General features: G+C 50.5%; 1 protein-coding gene across 5 annotated transcripts; it reads right to left on the reverse strand.

Annotated features, from left to right (window-relative positions):
* Positions 1 to 600: 600 nt before the first annotated feature.
* On the reverse strand, positions 601 to 14,939 carry TBC1D21 (TBC1 domain family member 21). 5 transcript variants are annotated; one of them, XM_058737098.1, is made up of 11 exons: positions 13,244 to 13,444; positions 6,859 to 6,966; positions 6,624 to 6,727; positions 5,305 to 5,399; positions 4,651 to 4,761; positions 4,440 to 4,540; positions 3,390 to 3,486; positions 2,918 to 3,018; positions 1,772 to 1,888; positions 1,098 to 1,181; positions 601 to 750 (listed from the first exon to the last, which is right to left on the reverse strand). In XM_058737098.1, exons 1-11 carry the CDS (start codon positions 13,301 to 13,303, stop codon positions 718 to 720), a joined length of 1,011 nt encoding a protein of 336 aa, XP_058593081.1. In that variant the 5' UTR covers positions 13,304 to 13,444; the 3' UTR covers positions 601 to 717. The 5 variants fall into 5 exon arrangements, with proteins under 5 accessions (XP_058593081.1, XP_058593083.1, XP_058593080.1 ...); XM_058737097.1 differs by lacking the exons at positions 601 to 750; positions 13,244 to 13,444 and adding exons at positions 757 to 950; positions 14,808 to 14,939; XM_058737096.1 differs by lacking the exon at positions 601 to 750 and adding an exon at positions 757 to 950 and having other exon boundaries at positions 13,244 to 13,445.
* Between the last annotated feature and the right edge of the window lie 1,674 nt (positions 14,940 to 16,613).

Genomic DNA, 16,613 nt, shown 5'->3' on the forward strand with positions numbered 1-16,613 from the left:
TATGCCTGGGCCAGGGGACGGTTCCCTGGAGAAACTGAGTGAGGCTGAAGAAAAGAGTTTGGTTTGCGGATGCATTCCAGGCTGAGAAGGGACCACGTGACCGGGAGGCTTTGAACCCAGGAGGGGAATGGCCTGTCCTGGGGAATGGCCTGCTAGCCAGAGACTTGGGCTGTGTCCTTTCTCAGACAACCGGGGAAAGCCCTGGAAAAACACCTTAATGTGTGGCCGCCGTGTTGGGAGGAAGGGGGAAGACGCGGGTCGTGCGTGCAGAGCCGTGTGGTCAGGCCTTCCTCTCGGGACCTGGTCTCGGGGATTGATCAGGCCTATTAGACACGTTCAGTTTGTCTTCCACAGGAGGCAGGGAGGCTCTCAAAGTCACATCCTTACCCATTTGCGTCCGAGTGTGGAACCACTGTAGCCTTGGAAAGCCCTCAGCTGTGGAAGAGTTGTGACCCGCAAGGTCTCCCTAGTGGGCCTGCCCTCTCTCCAGCTCGTGATGGCCCTTCTCGCCCCCCAGGCCTCTCTTCTTATCAGACAATCCTCTCTGCCGTCAGGTGTCGCCAGGAGATACACTGCCCACCACAAACTGTGAGTCCAGAGCCTGTTTCTATTGTAGTTGTATTACCTACACTCTCACCCTAACGCCCCGTCAGACTTCATGGCTGAAGGACCACCTTCCTTCTGTCCTTTGAGGGCATCTGTCCATCGTGAGAGTCTTCAGAGAAAGAAATCCTTTAACGGCTGAGGAGCCTGGGGAAGAGGAGGGTTCTGGCAGATTGAGGTGGACAGAAATTGTTCTGTTGAGCTCATTCTTCACATTTGTCCAGCTAGTGACATTCTACAGAACCCCTGGGTGCTCAGTCCTGTGCCTGATCCACTGGGAGGGACACAGGGAACCAGGGGCGAGGGCCGTGTCCTCGGGCAGTGCAGTCTCCTTGGGGAGGCAGGAGCTGCAGATGGAAAGCAGCAAAGAACCAGACACAAACTGTGTCTCTGAAGCCGAATATGCCTGCCGGGTGCTTGGACTGCGCTTGGGAAATCAGAGAAGGCTTCTTGGAGGAGGAAGAGGAGGAAGACAAATAATCGGGGCAACTTACATCTCTTTGGATGAGCTCAGCGTAAATCAAGCAGGCAGCAGAGATCAGCACATCAGCATCAAGGTCAATGAGGTTGTTGCAGGCCTGTGCAGAGAGAGGAAGCTGGGACGAAGCAGGTCTCCTTGGGCACAGGCGGCTGCCTCCCGCTTCAAGGGACAAGGCGGCTGCCCATGGCAGTCACTGGGGCCACCTGATCTCTCTCCAACCAGCCCAGCACAGTGCCTGAAATTTCACCACTGGAACTTGATATATGGGGGAGATGGTAAATGTAACTTTCCTGCTGGGCTCTAGGGAGTACCAGGGTTCCACTGAGTGATGCAGGGGCTTCTAAGGAGGACCCGTTTTATAATCGGGCTGCCACCCTAGAGCGTGTTGAACGTAGACCTCAGCTGCTTTTTTGAAACGCCAGAAAACTCTCTGTCTTTTGCCGCAGGAGGACCCTAAGGCTAAGGGATTAACTGTGAGGCAGCGAGCACGGACAGTAAGAGGCATTCAAGGCCTCGGGTTCTTCCTGTGCTAAACAGGGGTGCTGGGGATGGTTATGTCCCACTGCATCAGCCTTGTTGTGAGGCTTAAAGGAGCTGCTCTACAGAAGCACCAGCACAGTGCTCAGGACGTGACAGATTCCCGCCAGGGGCGAAGGGCTGGCCTGGCCCCAGGGCGGGTGCGCTCACCAGGATGATGTCATCCCTGGTCATGCTCTCCTGTAGCACCTGCTCGCGCACCATCTGTAGCATGCTGTAAGCCACCAGCACCTGGAAGTTCCTGCAGGGCTTCCCCGTCAGCAGAACCTGCAGGTGGCCGGTGAGTGTCAGCCTGAGCCCCGCAGCCAGCCGGAGACCGCAGCCGACCGAGGATGGTGACCCACCCGCTGACTAGGCACCCGCCCGGGGTCAGCCGTTCCTCGGCCTCACTACTGACTCTCTCATTCCCTCAAGTGCTACCTCGGGGGTCCTGAGGCTACTGCGGGCTTGGAGAAAAAGGCTTCAGGGAATTCATTAGCTAGGGGGAAGGAAGAGGAAGAGAGAATGAGAGAGGGAAGGAGGGGAAGAGGAAGGGAGGGAAGGAGGGAGGGAGGGAGGGAGGGAGGGAGGAGAGGGTGAGGGAATGACCCGGTGACTGTCTGTAGCATTTGAGTAGAGCTTTGGCAAAGCAACGGTTGATGAGAAGTCAACGATCCAGGGGTGTCAGCAGAGGTCTGGGGGTGGCCATGGACTTGGGCATGGAGACCAGCAGGCCGTGAGGGAGGGATAAGGCAGGTGGGAGTTGACTCGGGGGGGCACTGAATGCCAGGCTGAGGACTGGGCTGGGCTGGGCAGGGCAGAAAGTGGGTGGTGGGTCTGTTCCCAGGGAGCTTCATCTGCTGATGGCCCAAGGGCCTGGGAGCAGAGAACTGCACCTTTGACCTGCCCTTTGGTGGGGGGGCCCTGCTTCTCCAGGAGTGAGGGGCCAGTAGGGAAACAGCACTCAGATGGAGGGGAAGGCAGAGGAAGGGGCAGCTGGGGAAGCAAAGCAGAAGGCGGCCCACCTGGGCAGGGTGGCGGGAAAGCAGGCCAGGCTCCCCCCGCCCCCAACACTGGCCAGAGGCCCCTCCTTCCACCCTGATTGCCCTCCAGGAGGTGCTGGTGGGCCTGGATGAACAGATGGACCAGCTGATGTCCTAGCCTCCTCCCACGAGGTGGGAGCAGGGTCGCTGGCCCAGTAAACCCCAAGCTGCCGAAGTCCATCCCGGGCCAGCAATAAAGGGGAGGCGAGGGAAAGGGCTGCCCGCTGCATGCTGGAGGGGTGGGGCCTAGCCCTTCTGTCCAAGGAGGCCTCACCTCCCACAGCCTCCAGACATCTTCAAAGGACTTGAAGGCACGTTGGAAGCAGAAGCAGAACCAGGGGAAGAGGGACCGCACGGTCCCGGCACCCTTCCCTCCTGTGCAGAAGAGACAGGGGCGTCAGCCCAGAGGCCGTGGTCGGAGAACACAGGGACAGCTCATGTGACAGAGCAAAGGCACACAGAGGGCGAAACGACAGCACGCCAACACGCTGGGGAAGTACGAAATGCCTGGCCCTCACTGTTCCAACCGCCTTTGGAGACTGGGGTGAATTTTCAACTGTCCAGATGCCAACGCCATCCGGGTGAACCGTGCTCCTAGGACCTGGAGGGAAGACCAAATGACCCGCTCCCGCCCACCATGAGTGGGCCCGGCTGCCTGGGGCTGGGTCCTGGTGCCCCCTCATGCCTGCCCTGGTGCGGGGGGGGGGGGGCGACGTACTGTTGCAGGAGGCGGAGGGTCCACTCACTTAGGTGCTCAGCAAACACGGGGTCCAAGAAGTCAATCAGGTCGTTGAGCATGTCTAGGTTCTTGCCCACTCCGATGTTGATGACGCAGCTGTGCTCCTGAGAAAGATGGGTGGGAGGGAGGGAAACGGCACCTCTCTCCGTGTGGGGGCACCGGAAGAGCCAGCCCTGCTTCACAGCATCTTGGTTCTGGAGGCCCTGCGTGGGGCTGGCTCCAGGCTGGGCTCATGCCTCTGGATGAGCCTGGATGCCTGGGTCTGGGCGTGTCTACGTGATCTGTGTCTGTAGGGGTGTTTGTTTGCACATGTGGATGCACCTGTGTGTGTGTGTGGTGGGGATGCAGGGATGTTCCAGATGTGGCTCACGTGCAACGCATCCAGTTCTGCCTCTACACACATGCTGTGGGTCAGAACCAATTGGGACAAGGAAAGAGCAGTGAGCACCTTGCTGCGGGGATGGAGACAGGGGTGAGGGTAGATGCTGAACAGCCTCTCACAGATCATAAGGAAAGGTTTTCCAGGGAGGATGTTCCAGGGAGCAGCAACTTTAAAAGCCCTCAATGTGGTCATTGTGGGGTACATCTGGGGAGTACCGAGTCCCCTGCTGTGCCTGAAGTGCAGGGCGTGTGAAGGGGGCAGCGAGAGACAAGGGCAAAGATCGTCCTTGACTGCCTGGCCAAGGTTATTGGATTTTATTCTGGAGGCGATGGGGAGCCATGGAGGATTTGTGGGAGCAGAGCCATGTTTGGGGAGGGCAATGCCAGGAGAGGAAGACTTCACTGGGACTGGCCAGTTACACTCTTTCAAAGTTTGGGGAGAGCTGGACCCAGAGCACCTTTCTAGCCATCTCCTCAACTCCGATGCCTACAACACACACAGCACTGTCCCCCAAAACCTCACTGGTGTTAGTGTTGCCTGTCCAGGCTCCTCTGGGACCCTGAGGGCTGTTTCAGGGCTGAAGGAAACAGCTGGGCTGCCAATGCCTGCCTGACCTCAAGGGGTTATTTGGGGAGTGGTAGGGAGGTGGTCCCTGAACTCAGGCCCAGCCCTCACCGTTTTCTGCAGGAAGAACTGGAAAAGCCAGAAGGTCTCATGGTCGTGTTCCACCATCAGCTGGAAAAGCATCACCATCTCGTGGAAACCCTGCTGATACTCTGGGGTGGAGGGGGAGGGCAGTGAGGAGGGGCTGGGTGGGGCCAGGGAAGGGATTCCAGGAAGGAAGTGAGAAAAGGGGGCTGCGGGGAGGCCCAGCCCCATGGCCCACCTGCCTGGGTATTGCAGACATAACTCAGGAGCAGGATTTTCTCCAGTCTCTTCTTGTCGATAAGGACGTTGCCTAGGTGGTCTTTGTCGTAGAGTTTCTGAATGTCATATGCTAGGTTGCGGAAAAGAGACAGGTAGGGGGCACCAGATCACCTCCAGCAGGGGGGCCATGAATGAGTTCATTCCCCCAAAGGGTAAGACCCAAGGCACCCTGGGGAGGGGGCTGTGAAAAGTACATCGGCCTACATCTGCCCATGAGGCTCTACCCCTCACCGTACCCTGAGCTGTTTGGCCGTGTCCCCACCTCCAAATCTTTGACGAGGCTGTACCCTCTGCCAGGAATGTCCCCCCATCCCACCCCACCGGTTCTGTCCAACTGAAATCTAGCCTAGTTCAAGGCCCAAAGGGGAGAGATGAAGGCGAAGTGGCAGGAATAGGAATCACCCTGGGGGGAAAATGGTGCTGGGCATCTAGGGGCCCCCAGCAGAGATGGGGGATGGGCTAACAGAGGTTTACCCAGCAAAATTCCAGGCCCCTGTGGAGGCAGCTCCCAGGAACCAGGGGACCCATCGGCCCCTGGACATGACTGACGAGGGGGCAGGCATGGCTTCAAGCCCCCCCCCCCACCCCGCCCTGCCCACCCAACTCCGCTCACCAATGTTATTCCGAGTCTTCATAAAGTTCCGGTGCAGGTTTTCCAGAAGGGGCTGAATCTTTTCGTACATCTCGCATAAGGCCTCGTAGTTCTTCCTGTGAAGACAGAACTGAGGCTGAAAGAGGCAGCCTCCCCCTCCTGGCAAATCAAGGGAACTCTGCGGAGCACTCTGCAGGAGGCTGCACCCTGTGATGCCCCCTCTCATCCCCACCGGTGCCAGCCCTAACCACACTCTAATGTGCTCCTGGAGGGCAGCATGGAGGCAGGTTCGATCTTGTGGCTCTGGGGTCCCATGGCTGCTCCTGAATCCTGGCTCCGCAAATTAATAACTGGGTGTTTGCAACTAGGGTCAGGCCTTGTGGACATCACTATACCTAAGCCTCAGTTTCCTCCTCTGTAGAATGGGGAGAATACTGGCACTTCCGCCTTAGAATCGGAAGGATTGGATGAGGCAGTGTCTAGTGTCCATTACCAGAACATGCTCAGGGCACGTAGGAGGCTGAATGGTGGCCCTCCAGAAGATATGTCTACGCCTTAGCCACCGAAACTTGTGCTTGTGAACTTATTTTTAAAAGGGCCTTTGCAGATGTAATTAAGGATCTCGAGATGAGATCAATCTAGATTATCCAGGTGGACCCTAAATCCAATGATGAGCGTCCTTCCAAGGACACACAGAAACACACAAAGGAGAGACAGAGAGAAGGCGAGTAGGCCATGCGACCATGGAGGCAGAGACTGGAAGAACACTCAGAGTCAGCAGGAGGAGGCATGGAAGGGTTGTCCCCTGGAGACATCAGGGAACGTGGCTGTGCTGGCACCTTACTTTTGGGCCTCCGACCTCTGGAACCGAGAAAATACATTTCTGCTGTTGCAAAGCCCCCGGTTTGTGGTGCCTTGTTTCAGCAGCCACAGGAAACTAATATGGGCCTTGTCAGGGCTGTCAGGAATAGAGCATTCCAGGCAGAGCCTCAGTTCCCCTACGGCCCTGGATCATTCTCCACTGGCCTCTTGTGTGTGAATCTTCAGCTCAGAGAGGCGCACAGGCTCTAGGGAAGGATGGGATGGGATGGTGGCGGGCCAGAGGAGTTGCTGGAGTGAAGCCCATGCAGGGCAGTGTGTGGGCTGCTAAATGGAGCTGGGTGGGAATGTGCTGGCACCTCCCGTGTTCAGGCCCTGGGTCGGGAGCACGTGGGGGTTTTGTCTCTCAGAATAAGAAATCCATCGGAGGGAAGAAGACTGAACTTGCCAGGCTGGGGTGGGCACTCCATCCCACCTGCACTGCCATCCACCCTCCCCTGACAGGATCTGGAATGTTCTACCTCCTTGTGCTGTCCACCGTGAGCCGCTCATCCTGGGAACTCTGCCATGAGTAGTAGCCCGTGAGGAACTTCCAGGCTTCTGTCCTCACGAAGGGGTGCAGACCCTGAGGTGTGGGCGAGAGGTGAGAGGTCACAGGCCCTTGGGGTGCCTGCTGAAAGGGCCTCTCCAAACACCTGCCTGCCCTCTTGTCCACCCATGCCCCCCAGTGCCAGGGCAAGGCCTTGGGGATTGTACCCTTTCCAGGATGTTAACACAAATGGAGTCTCGTGATTTGGCCAACAGACCGTTCTCATCAAAGAAGGCATCCCATTCCGTCTTGTCAATGGGTGGTTTTCTCTTCACCTGGCAAGGACAATCACTTCAGCCTTAGTTAAGAAGCTTTGGCTTTTCTTTTAAGTGTGCTTTTTCCCCCTTTCTTTTAATGTTTTATTTATTTCTGAGAGCGTGTAAGCAGGGAAGGGGCAAAGAGAGGGGGACAGAGGATCTGAAGCGGGCTCTGTACTAACAGCAGCGAGCCCAAGGTGGGGCTCAAACTCACGAACCATGAGATCATGACCCGAGCCGAAGTCGGATGCTCAAACAACTGAGCCAGCCAAGTGCCCCTAAGTGTGCTTTTTTCAATGTTATACTCTGGAGTTTGTAATATGAGTCAAGTTCCCAGTCTCTGACTCACTTCTGGAAATCTATCCTGAAGAAATTACTGCAAAGTTATACAAAAATGCTGAAAGCACAATAATTTTCATTGCACATTACTTACCAAAATGAAAAACGCACGTGCTCTAAACATTATGCAATAAGGGAATAGTTAAATAAACTATAGTTTATATACTCAATGGAATATTGTGAGGCATAAAAAAATGATGCTGACAGGGAATGAATAATAATCTGGAAAAATTTAAATGTTAACAGAAAAAGCAGAATACAAAATTACACATTCCGTATCTATCCTCTATCTTCTCTATGTGCTATCCTCCTTGTATACCTATGTCATATATTATAAAAACTACACCTCATATACTCTAATATAGAGTGAATTAACCTGATTAAGATTCTGGTAGAAAAAAAACTGAAAAGAAAGCCCCACCAATACCAAAAATCCCCACTAAAAGCAAGAGTGATTGTCTTCGAGAAATAGGATTCTACATAATTTTTTTCCTTTTTCTTGTATTTTTGAACTTTTCTGCAATAATGTCTACTGCTTTGATAATGGAAAAGTATAAAATAAGCACAAATTAAACACACCCATGGGCTCCATTTTGCCTTTCTTGGAAGAGTAAAACAATTCATCATAAGGAGTGGTTTCTGGTTTACATAAGAGATGTGTGTGTGTGTGTGTGCGTGTGTGTGTGTGTGTGTGTGCACGCGCGCGTGTGTGTGTGTGTGATATGGGGGGAAAAGAGTGTGCTGCATGCAAAGTAATTAAAAATGCTCATAAGACAGTAACCAGGAGGTAAGAGCTCCTGTCAGGAATCTTCTATTGGAGAGAAGCGTGTCTTGAAATGCCACACTGCAGACATGAAGACATGTTAATGGACAGAGCTTGGCAGGTGACTAGACTTGCCTGATATATACACTCCCAACTTCCTGAGTACACCTGAATATGCACATGTGTGACTCAAATTCAAATTTGCATATGAGTCACCTGAGGATCTTCATAATATGCAGATTCTGACTCAGAAGGTCCAGTGTTGGGGCCCAGGGCGATGCATTTCTAACAAGCCCCAGGAGATTTCTTTTTTTTTTTTTTAATTTTTTTTTTAACATTTATTTATTTTTGAGACAGAGACAGAGCATGAATGGGGGAGGGTCAGAGAGAGGGAGACACAGAATCCGAAACAGGCTCCAGGCTCCGAGCGGTCAGCACAGAGCCCGACGCGGGGCTCGAACTCACGGACCGCGAGATCATGACCTGAGCCAAAGTCCGAAGCTTAACCGACTGAGGCACCCAGGCGCCCCACCCCAGGAGGTTTCTGATGCTACTAGTCCTCTGATCACGAGAGAGAGGCAAGCTATTAGAAATCCCTTCAGCACTGGAAATGAAACAATAAGAGCCCACAGGCCCAGGTTTGGGATAATTTCTACTGACTCCACATTCGATAGGGATGGATTGAGCACCTTTTTTAACTCAAACATGCTCTGTCTTCTGAACCAAAATAGGACATGTGGGCCCAAGAAGATATCAGAAAAATCCCACCCTCATTGGAGATGGCCTAACCTTGGGGAGCGGGGTCTGTCCTGATGTCATGTCCCAAGTGCACAGACACTGTTGTCTGGGCAGACCAAAGCCAGGGTGCCATCCCTCCAACTGCCATCATGTTCTCCAAACCTGTACTCAGACTGCAACACTCAGCATGAACTGTGGCAGGAAGCAGGAGGGAATAGGCAAAGTTGGGCTGTGTCCTGGGATCCTTAATTATAAAAAGGAACGCATGGACTTTAGCAATGCATTTCCATATAAATCTTAGTCAACTTGTCAATTTCTACCTGCAACATAGTAAAGACAGCTATGATTTTGATGGGGATTGCGCTGAATTTAAAGGTCAATTTGGGGAGCAATGATAATAATATTGAGCTTTCTGATCCATGAACATGGTATATTTCTTCGTCTATTAAGATCTTCTTTAATGTCTCTAAGCATTGTTTCGTAATTTTCGGTATATAGGCTATTCGTATATTTTGTCAGATTTATCCCTAACTATTTTGGTTTGGGGGGGATGTTATTTTAAAAGTTGGTGTTTTTAAACTTCCCAACTATTCATTGCTATATATAGAAATACAATGGATTTTTGTATATTGATCTTGTATTCTGGCCCCTTATTAGTCCTAGTGGCTTTTGTGGGATTCCACGGGATTTATTATAGAGGTCAACAATCAGTAAACTACAACCCATGGACCAAATCTGGCCTGCAGCCTGTTTTTTTTTTTTTTTAAATAAAGCTTTATTGGCACACAGTCATGCCCATTCATTCATGTATTGTCTGTGGCTGCTTTCATGCTAAAATAACAGAGTTAAGTAGTTGTGACAGAAGCATATGATTCACAAAGACTAACATACTTACTGTCTAGACCTCTGCAGAAAAAGTTTACCAGCCCTGATATAGACAAGTTTCTTCTCTTATAATTTCGTTGATTTTGGTACCAGGGTAATGTTGGGTTCATAGAATGAGCAGGGATGTATTCTCACTTAAAAATTTTTTAGAATAGTTTAGATAGAATTGATATTATTTCTTTCTTCAATATTTGGTATAACTTACCCATGAAGCCATCTAGGCCTAGGGTATTTTTTTGTAGGAAGATTTTTAACTATAAATTTAATTTTTTTTTATTAGATTGAAGGATAGAGTCAGAAGAGTTTGTTTTATTTTTTACTTAAAAAATTAGAGATTTATAGGAACAAGGCATTTCCCTTCTAATCCCCTTTAAAAATAAAAGTAAATAATACAGGAAACAACAAGGAATTAAGAAAAGCATAAATGTAAAAAATGATACAAACCCAAAGAAATCAATTATGAAAATAAATGCATTAAATTCTCTGGTTAGTTGTAAACATCTATGAAGCATTGATGAGGTGCCAGGCACTGTTCTAAGCACTTTATATTTATCACTTAATCTTTGCAACCACCCGTGAGGTAGGTGTGGTTATAACACTGTTTTACAGATCAGGGAATTGAGGCTGGAGGAGGGTTGATTAGTATATCTGAAGTCATACAGTAAATATTAGGGCTGAGATTTGAACCCAGAGCTGTTTGGTGCAAGAATCAGGGAGTTTAACCCCAATCCCATGCTACCAGGAAGAGTAAAAAGCAAGGATTTTCCATTTGAATGGAAAATACATACCTGATACCTGATACAAGCTGTTAACAAAAGGCATACCTTAAAATCTAATGTCGTAGAAAGATTAAAAAATAAATGATGAACAAAGATATGAAAAAAGGGTCAAATGTGATGAAAGGGTGGCAAAGTAAGTAATGTGCACAGAAACCATAATAAGAGGTATGGCATCAGCACAATAAGGCAGAGATAATTAGAAATGTCACAAGAAGGTGTTTGCCGAGTGCTCAGTGAATTTATATTACTAAACCTCTACCTGCAACAATTGGCCATCCTCCTACTTTGCCATGGCTGAATTTGCTTACAAAGAGCCACTGACTTGTGGGGTGCCTGGGCGGCTCAGTCAGTTGAGTGTCACTCTTGATTTTGGCTCAGGCCATGATCCTAGGGTTGTGGGATTGAGCCCTGCGTCGGTCTCCATGCTGAGCACGGAGCCTGCTTAAGATTCTCTCTCTCTCTCTCTCTCTGTCTCTCTCTAGCCCCTCTCCCCCGCCCTCACTCTCTCATTAAAAAAAGAAAAAAGAAAAGAAAAAGTCGCTGACTTCTCCTTCCAGGAAGCTCAATTTCTCTATGTCCACCACTTCTGTGGGCAAAACTTAAACAAACTACAGGCCAACCACAAGAACATCTAAGACATTTGCTAGCAAGCCAAGGACAAACACAAGAAGCTTGTTGACCTGCAGAGGCCTAAAGGGAAAATTTCCACACAGAGGCCCCCTCCCTCTCTTCTCCAGTATATTCACACCACCTGTCTATGCCGGAAATCAGAGACCAGAATCTGTATCTGGGGTCCTTCGAAGTAATAGAGACTGTCAACTCAATAATCTCTCAAATTCATCTTCCTACTCCCACATTCGCCCATTCCCGGCTCCGCTTACTAGTAACACCCTGCACCACCATCTGGGTACAATTACCTGGTGATCCAGGAGGGGAGATACATAGTCCAGGAGGTGCTGGATACCCTTTAGCTGTGCAGTAGCTTTTTTTCCTGGTCTCTTAGGAAGAGGACTGCTAGATGGAGCCGTTGTGAAAATCTCCCACCTCCATGGTGTGCTTAAGTAGGTTAAAACTCCCCACCAGCAAACCTGGGGACACCTTGGCCACATTTCCTCTAGAGAGGGGGGCCAGAAGCAGGAGTCCTAAGTGGCTCAGTTTCTCTAACATCCTCCTCCTGCCGGAGGCCCGGGCTGTAGGCATACATCTCCCCACCCTCCTTCTATTCTGCTTCATTGGGTTGAAGATTTTCTCTAGCATTCTTACAAAATAGGAAAGCTACTGGAGGATAAAGCAAACTTTCCAGGAAGGTTCCTGATGCCATGTTGCTCTGAAAACTCATAGGGACAGAGCCCCCAGTAGGCCTCGGAAGGGTCACAGGCTACTTATGGTTCCTAGCCGCTTCCACTCCAGTTCCCTTGAGGGACAAGACATGCTCTCAATAGTAAGAGTGGCTCATCATGTCAGTGATTCTCACCCAGGGGAGAGCAGGGTGGCCCAAGGAGGGAAGGAATGTTAAAATTGGGGGGGGGGGAAGCATATATGCAACTTGAAAGTTACCTGGGTGATTATTAGCAACCCAGGTGTGGGGGTATATCATCCATTTGCCGAACGATTAAATGAATGGTTTAAAACACTGGTTCTCAAAGTTAGCTCCGGATCACACTCCCCCAGAGTTCTTGTCAAAACACAGATCATTGGCCCTCACCTCCAGAGTTTTTGGTTCAGGTCACCTGGGGATCAAGAGTCTGCATTTCTTACAAGTTCCCCATTGATGCTGATGCTGCAGTTCTGGGCACCACATTTGGAGAGTCACCGATGTAGAATGCCACCTCTGCCACTTAACAGTGTGACTTTACACAACAGTGTGACTTTAGGCAAGTTGCTTAGTCTCTGTGCTGCAACTTTTTCATAAAATGAAGACAATAGCATCCTACACCTCCTATATGGTTATGATGAGAATAAGGGACTCTAAGTAAAGCATTTAGAACAGCCATTGTACATAATAAAGGCTATGTGACAGTTTGTTATTTTATAATTATCACTCTCTACATTCAGAGAAATGAATAGAGATATAAAGAAAATCCAAATCAAGACCTGGTAGTAATCTGCAATAAAGCAATAACATTTAAAACTCAGGGAGAGACCGATATTACCCTATGTGTTAGCTAACTAGAATTTAAAACAAAAACTTGGAACAAAAAAAGGAATATAAAAAAATAAAATACAACTCAGGGAGAAAGGTGCTCATTTTGCAGTTCTGCTTTTTTTAATGTATCACTCTCTTAATCCGTATGATTAACAAAACTCAAGATTGGTTAAGGTCATTATAATCAGTTATTATGATTTTAAAAAATACACTGTGTGGAAAATTTTTATGACTGAGGCTGCCTTTTAATGAATAGATACATTTTATTAAGTGGACTTGAAACCACCTACTAACAAAAGCATTACTGCCACCTGGTGGCAGCATACCAAAATTGTTGGCAAAAGCACCAAGGAAAATTTATCAGCATCTACAAGTTTGTACTTGCAAACCCAAAATTCATTAAAGTTAGAATATCACATACAGGGAAAGGTAACTAGCTTAGAGAGAAGGGTGAAAGGGAGAAAGACGACCTGTGTTTTTCAGTCCTGTGGTTAGTGCTGATGTGAGATCAAGGTACAGCCTACCCTGCTCAACCTTCCAGGCCAGCTCAGGGTTCTAGTCCTACCCACCCAGCAGGGGAAAGTGGCCCTAATGCAAACCAGAAGTTGGGGAGGGAGGGACTTGGAGTTGATGAAGAACACGCACCAGGATGAAGGAGGCTGACCACCTGGCAGAGAGGCTGTTTTCAGGAGAGAGGGTGGTCATGGCCCCTGCGGTCTGGCTTCAAAGCAGCTTTTGACCAGAGCTCACTTGGAGCCCTAACTGATGCAGGGGAAGGCGGTCTTCTTTTGGGGGGATGAGTTGCATTCCCAGAGGGAACTGGGCCCCTCCTTGACGCCTGAACAGAACCAGCCAGCATGTGTCACAAGGCCCCTGGAACCCTCGTCACAGTGACCTTGGAACCTGGGAGCACTCAGCCTCAGAAGTAAGGCACATCCAGGAACTAAGATGACCAGTCAGCCCGAAAAATCACAGGACACACAGGATGTGTGGAGGTTGGGGTCACAGGACGCGCAGACCGATGTGCTGGGCAGGTCAGGGAAGGCTTCCTAGGAGAGGTGGGCCAGGAAGCCTTTCTCCCTGTCTCTGGGTGTCCCTCCTCTGGGTTCCCTTCCCTTCTTATCCCACAGATCAGTACCCAAACCCGGATGACACCCAGAATCTGAGCTTCAGGTTTCTTGCGTGTCAATTCCAGAGATTCAGAATCAGCGGTCTGGGTGGGGGACCTGGCGTACTGTGCTTTGAAAAACTCCCTGGTGACTCAGAGTCAGTATTTGAATGGTAGCTTCTGGGGATAGAGACCGGTTTTTCCTATCGTTGTATCCAGCGCACTTCAGACAGGGGCCTGCGCGGCTGAATGAAGGATTTAATTGAATGGAAGACCGAATGGATCTCTCTTAGATCTCGTCTCCTTGTCCTCTCTGAAGGCATCGCAGAGGTTTCTGTTCCATGTCTTCTCTCCCTTCCAACCCTGGGTTCCTCAGGCCAGGGTCCATGTCGGATTTCCTTTGTGCTCTCCTCCCGGGGCCAATCTCTGCTGCCTGGCACTTGGCAGGTTCTCCGTATTTGAATGAATCTGAGGGGTTGGCTCCTCTCGGCTCCAGCATCACTATTCCTCGACCTTAAGCATGGCTTGCATGCCTACCCAGGTCCAGGCCATTAAAGGCATCTGGCCCTAAAGCATCCATAGACATTAGGAGGTAGCAGCAATTAGACCAACTAAATTGGAATTGGGAGCTGGGAGATGGAATTCGGACTCTGACCTTAAATTTGGATGTCCCTCCCCCACTCCTGAGCCATGGGTCCCCCAGCCGCGAAATCAGAACACAGTCAACCTCTGGCTCTCACATCCTTATTAGCACAATGAATCGGCAGCCACGCAGGAGTCTTCGAGTGGACACAATTCGCCGTCTCATTTACGGTTACTGTTCTGCTAGCTTGTGGCACCGCGGGGGTCCTTTGAAATCAAACACCTTATTCTCTGCCTCCCTCCACCATGCCATGCCAGCCCAGCAAAGCATTATAGCCTCTTCCCCTTAATCTGCTGCCCCCAGGTCTTCATGGAGGAGGGGGTGGGCGGCTTTGAGCAGGCAAGGGGTGGAATGAGGGTGAGGCAGCCTCCCACGGCCGGGTGCCTCCATTCTGACGCCTGCAAGAAGCTTCCAAAGCAAACGTCCAGAGCAGGAGGCATGGCATGAGCATTACTCACCATTCGGGATCGTCTATGCCTCTGCTGCTCCACATTAATGATGTCGACAACTGAGAGGCGACTGCCGTTTTCCCACAAGCTCGGGATCTGGCAGGGGGTTGGAAAATCTGTGCGCTAAATCCGACGTGGTTTCTAAAACGAACGTGATGGCCACAGATCATCTACTGAACTTCCCTTCACCTCTGGCTCCCCATCTGTAAATTGTAGGTAATAACCCTTGCCCAAATTAGCCCGGATAGTTTGGTCATATTACAAAAGCCTCAGAACAACCACGTGGAGGCTTAATATTCAAATGGAACTGCAGGACACTGAGCTGAAGCAGGAAGGGTTTTTGATCCCTTGGACTCTTTTTGCTGATACTTACAAGGGATTTACAAGTGTCAATCTTTTTTCCCCAGGGCTGAACGGTTCCTTTCTGTGTCCATTTATTCACATAATCCCCCAAATTCTTTAGATTCCCCTGTATCACTTTTTCTCTTATGCATTTCCCCCCCTCCTTGATGGGAGCCCAGTTTTTCTGCTTTACATTTCTGTACTTGGGGGTTCTTCAGGGCACAAGAATCCCAGGCTTTTCAAATATTATTCTTGGTACTGGAGTATTGGCCAAGGGCGGAGAGAGCTAGAATTTGCATTAAAGTAGTCCTGGGAGGGAGCAAACCTTGCAGCCCATCTTTTCTCCAGAGGATCTGGTTGTCCACTGGCTGATGGGTGTAGCGGTGAGGCAGGAGGGTGGTGGTGAGGCTTGGAAGGTGCCGGGGGAATACCCTCTCATCCTCAGAAGTTCAGGGCTCGTGCAGTAAGAAAGCCCATGGGCTTTGGTGCCAGAAAACCCAGGTTCAATTCCTGACCATGCCGCCCAACCAACCACATGATCTTGGTCCCACCTAGGGAAAGCCATGAAGTCTTTCCACTTCCGCTTGGCCACTCAGGAGGGGGCTCTGGGCCTGGGACACTTCCTTACCAAGAGACAGGGAGTCCTCACAGCCTGTGCTGGATTTATCGCCTCCTGTGGGAACACCTGCCTCCGTTCCAGATTCAACGTGCGCGCTTCTGTTCTGCTTAAGTGTGTGCGTCACATGGCGCCTGGCCAATCCCACTGCCGTATCTCTTCCCATCCGGGAGGGAATGGGGTCCTTTGTCTGCGGCATGAGAGGGGTGCGCGTAGATCAGAGCCCTGTGTCCGCTTGTGGGACGAGACCCGCTGGCCACGGCGGACCAACGCCCACTGCTGAAGTTGATCCTGATCTATCTCTTTATGTGAGCAAAGCCTTGTTCCCTCCAGCTCCTGTTGAGTCGTGTCTTTCCTGGTGATGCTGACCCCTGCAAGCCATGAGTGGGTTGACATGTCGAGATGCTGCGCCTGGAGGCAGGCACTGCTGGGCTACTTGCTCTCCTCCATGCGGCGGGACTCCTCCCCCAAAGGTAGACACCATCTCTTACCCGTCTGAGTGTGGGGAGGGTAGGGGAGGGGAGAGGTGTGATAATACCTCACGGAACTGAAGGGCAGGTGAAGCGATGTGCATGAAGAGCCTGGCCTGGGCCTGGAGCACAGGGCCACCCAGTGCATGGCAGTTATTGTTAACCTCAGCATCACCATTTTCGTTCCAAATCTCTATGGACTAGACTTGAATGAAGTGCTGCCTGCTTCCGTGAGGCTTGTAGTAATATCAGTGTGAAGGTTCAAAGATCCCAGGAGCCAGACAGTTTCTGTTTCTCTGCCTTTCTCTGGGAGCCCAAGGACCAGGATTACCATAAAAGTGGGTTGAGGCCAGTATTAGAAATTAAGTTCCCTTAAGCTCCTTAGGT

Source organism: Neofelis nebulosa, chromosome 7 (assembly GCF_028018385.1).
Source record: "Neofelis nebulosa isolate mNeoNeb1 chromosome 7, mNeoNeb1.pri, whole genome shotgun sequence".
NCBI classification, from domain to species: domain Eukaryota; kingdom Metazoa; phylum Chordata; class Mammalia; order Carnivora; family Felidae; genus Neofelis; species Neofelis nebulosa.

Bases quoted from the DNA above. Each gene is read 5' to 3' on its own strand.
- TBC1D21 (XM_058737096.1), bottom strand. From the start codon at position 13,303: ATGACCACCCTCTCTCCTGAAAACAGCCTCTCTGCCAGGTGGTCAGCC. The intron at 5,400-6,623 runs GTAGAACATTCC...CTGTCTTCACAG, and splicing joins ACGGTGGACAGCACAAGGAG to GAAGAACTACGAGGCCTTAT. The intron at 3,019-3,389 runs GTGAGTGGACCC...TCTTCTGCACAG, and splicing joins CGTGTTTGCTGAGCACCTAA to GAGGGAAGGGTGCCGGGACC.